Here is a 3,676-nt window from a genome sequence, read left to right on the forward strand (position 1 = left end):
TTATAATATATAAATAGATGTAAACATCATGTTATAAGACAATTTTGTGAGATTGAATTAGACTTAAAGTAAATATGATATAAAAAAACATCAAATTATCTTTTAAATTATTATCATTTATAATTCTTTTGTTATGTACAAAAACTGTTTTAAATTATAAAAAAACTAAAACTAACCAAATGAATTATACGTTACCAACCAAGTACGATTTTTTTTAATGAGTTTGAATGAGACGTGATAAATGGTGATGAACCCTAAAACGAGCACCCAGACAAAATTGATGAGAAACCATATGTAAAGTGGATATAGGAGGAAATATCATTACAACATAATTAAAAACTCTTTAGTACAAATAAAATAGCTCATTCAAGATGAGAGAGGCATATAAGTGGAGCCCTCGTCACCTTTTGTCTTATTCTTATACTATTCAGGATATAATATACTCATGCTATAATGAGTAGTTTCCAGTGCCAGGTTCTGTGACTTCTTCAAAACTTGATACTGCAAGTGTAACCAAAAAATGAATCATGAGATAATGAATCTCAAATAAAAGATACCTAACTTTGTAAAACATTATTGTAGTTTGCATAGTGAGCTGAGGTAATTACCCATGTTAGTGATGAGATTGAAATTCATGAAAACATTAAAAAAAAATTGAATAAAAACTTCTTTTTATGGATAATTATATAATCATAACAATTTTCTCATTCATTTCATTTACATATATTATATTTTCATATCACATATTTCTCATTCCATTTTTTGAGTCATCATCATGTAAGATAAAAATAGTTCAAGCTGACTCTTTTGTCACTTCCAATAATCATTTATCTTTATATTACGAGTTTTATGCAATAATATTTTAAAAATACTTTTACTAAAAAATCAAACTTAAAACTAATTTTTTTTTCTTTTTATCCGTTTCATTCTTTCTTTGATAGATGTTATCTTATTTATTTGAGATCAACATACTTTTATCTATCAACTAGCTTTTTCACAATAAGATGATTTTTCTTTAGTTTATATATGGTTGAACGAACTATAGAAGTTTATGTTTGAAAAAACATAATGATATACTTTTACATTTATTTACATAGAATATAAACATAAAATAATTATAAATGTATAAAGTTTTGTATTTTTTTAGAATAAAAGAGTTTAAAAAGTAAGAAATAATAATATCAAATGTATATGTATGAAAGAATAATTAAAAAAAAAAAGTCTTTTTAACAATTTTTTTTTACAATTTTTTTGATAACGTGACAGTTTGTGATTGGTCTATTTCAAATATTTTTTAGAATAAATTAAAACAGACCAATAGAATTGTGACACGTGTTCTGTTATAAAAAAAGGTGTTAAAAAAGAATTGTTAAAATATTATTTTCTTAAAAAAATAGTAAAAGAATTTAAAAAGACGCATATTGACTTATTTATAGACTAATTTTAATTATAAAATATAAGTTTGGAAAACTACAAAAAAGAATTTGAACAATGGATTTTTTTTGTCTTACCTAGCGCAGTTGGTGGAGGTGCTGATCTTGTAGGGGATGCTGACGCCACACTTGCCCGGGAGTATGGCTGCGTTGTTAGCATTGAATCCACCGATCCTGCCGGCCTCGCTTTTGAGGCAATTGCACACGGCCTGGCGGTCTGGGGTGGTCTTTGCGGCGGCGTTGAGGGACTTCACTCCGGCGCAGCATGACGGCGGCACGATCCCACCCTTGGTGATGAATGGGATGCATGAAGTGAGGGAACTTGCGACCTGGCCGCAGGTGATGGCATGTGCCGTGGGTGCGGTGGCAACCACCAAGCACAGGAGGGCAACGACGCACGCACACTTGATGCTGGCCATGGAAACTAACAATGAAGGAGTAGCGAATTGAAGAAATGGGATTTGGTTTAGGGTTTGGAAGAAATTGATTGAGTTGGTGAGTGAGAGGGTTGCGGGGTGTGGGCTTTATATAGAAGAAGGGAAGCTGAAGGAACTACTGGTGAAGTGAAGTCGTGTATGTGACCCTCACTGATAACTGTTTTTCTGTATTTTTAAAAAAGAAGAAAAAGAAAAAGAAAATAATATTAAATTAATGTAAAAAATTTTAATACGTTAAAAATTAATTTTTATTCACTGAATAAATTAATGATCATTAATCCAAACAATATTAAAAATACGTGATGACTTAAGATCAAAACAAAATATTATATAAATAAAGAAAAACTTACGGTTACCTAAATTAAAATTTGCTAATTTCACGTAAATTTTAGTCTATTGTAATTTTCTAATTCTACTTAATTCAAAATTTGAATTATATCGTATAAAAAAATAGTTTCTTTTACTAATCTAAGTAAAGATTTTATGAAAAGTGACGTAAAGAGTAATTGGAGATTACCGACAGTAGTGGGAACAGGGGAAGAAGGGCTGTAAGTTGGTGGTGGCAAGAATTTACACGATTAGTAGGGTAATACTAATTACAAGTTTAAATTAATTTTGTAATATTATTGTTTCATCTCATAAATTATATTGTTTAAATACTTTTTTTTTATTTTACTAAATATTTTTTAAACAAAATCATAACAGATAAAATTTAAAAATAAATAATATTTTAAATTTACAGTAATTGATGTAACAATGTGATTCGATAGATTTAGTATGGAAACAAATACAATTATATTAATTGAAAAAAGAAAAGAACATCAATTTATATACCAAAAGATGTTCATCCAAGTAAGATTCAATATATTTATCACAATGAAAGACACAAGAAGTACTTTCAAAAGAGTTTTTTTTTTTCTTTTTTTTTTTTCAATTTTTAGACTTTTTTTAATTAGCAACCTTAAAAACATGTCAGAACGAAATTCAAACGGTATGTTGCTGTGTTAAATCTAAAGTGGTTTCCCAGTTCTTGTAATTCATTTTACTCAAATTTGAAGACTTTCTTCCGATCCTTCCGAATTTACCCCAAAAATAAATAATTGGTCACCATGATTACTCCAACTATTCTTAATATATGTTCAGACTTTTCTATTATTATACATTGGAAATTCCATACAAACAAAAAAATAATTTTCCTTCATATTATATAAGTAACAATAAATTCAGGTATTTTAGTTTATGAGATTTAGTGAGAATCCGTCATAAACATTTTTTAAGTTATTTTAGTTCCTTATTAGTATTTTGTTAGATATGAACATTGAAGTATAATAAAAAAAATTAAATTTATTAATAAAATTCATCAATAATCATAAATTTTGATAAAATGATTATCAACAAATTTTATGATGAAAAAATCTATTGATAATTACCAATAATAAAAAAGTGATAATTATTTATTAATAATTATAAACTATCAAAATCTTTTAGTAAATATTTTATCTTTTTCATTTTTCATTTTTCTTCTTCTTTCTCTTTCTCTTTCTTCTTTTCTATCACAAAATTTGTTTTTCCTTCTCCTCTTTTTCAATACTAACAAATTTATTCATAAATTTTACCACAACAAAATAAGTACTCAAAGTAAGAACTTTTATTTTATTGAAAAAATTTATTAATAATAATAATGATTGATAACAAACATTATAACTTAGTGATAGATCTATTACATACAAATATTTCTATCAAAAAGAAATATTTTAATTTATCGATAAATATTACGGATAAATTTATTACTGATATATATTTCTA

General features: G+C 26.4%; 1 protein-coding gene across 1 annotated transcript; it reads right to left on the minus strand.

The window, feature by feature from the left end:
* Window positions 1–277: 277 nt before the first annotated feature.
* Window positions 278–1,947, minus strand: LOC106753074 (non-specific lipid-transfer protein 1). Its single transcript, XM_014634858.2, has 2 exons — window positions 1,512–1,947; window positions 278–501 (listed from the first exon to the last, which is right to left on the minus strand). Exons 1-2 carry the CDS (start codon window positions 1,850–1,852, stop codon window positions 489–491), a joined length of 354 nt encoding a protein of 117 aa, XP_014490344.1. The 5' UTR covers window positions 1,853–1,947; the 3' UTR covers window positions 278–488.
* Window positions 1,948–3,676: the final 1,729 nt, after the last annotated feature.

This window comes from Vigna radiata, unplaced genomic scaffold (genome assembly GCF_000741045.1).
Source record: "Vigna radiata var. radiata cultivar VC1973A unplaced genomic scaffold, Vradiata_ver6 scaffold_91, whole genome shotgun sequence".
Classification (NCBI taxonomy): Eukaryota; Viridiplantae; Streptophyta; class Magnoliopsida; order Fabales; family Fabaceae; genus Vigna; species Vigna radiata.

What these genes read in the sequence shown, in the direction of transcription:
- LOC106753074 (XM_014634858.2), bottom strand. Translation starts at nt 1,852, where the DNA reads ATGGCCAGCATCAAGTGTGCGTGCGTCGTTGCCCTCCTGTGCTTGGTG.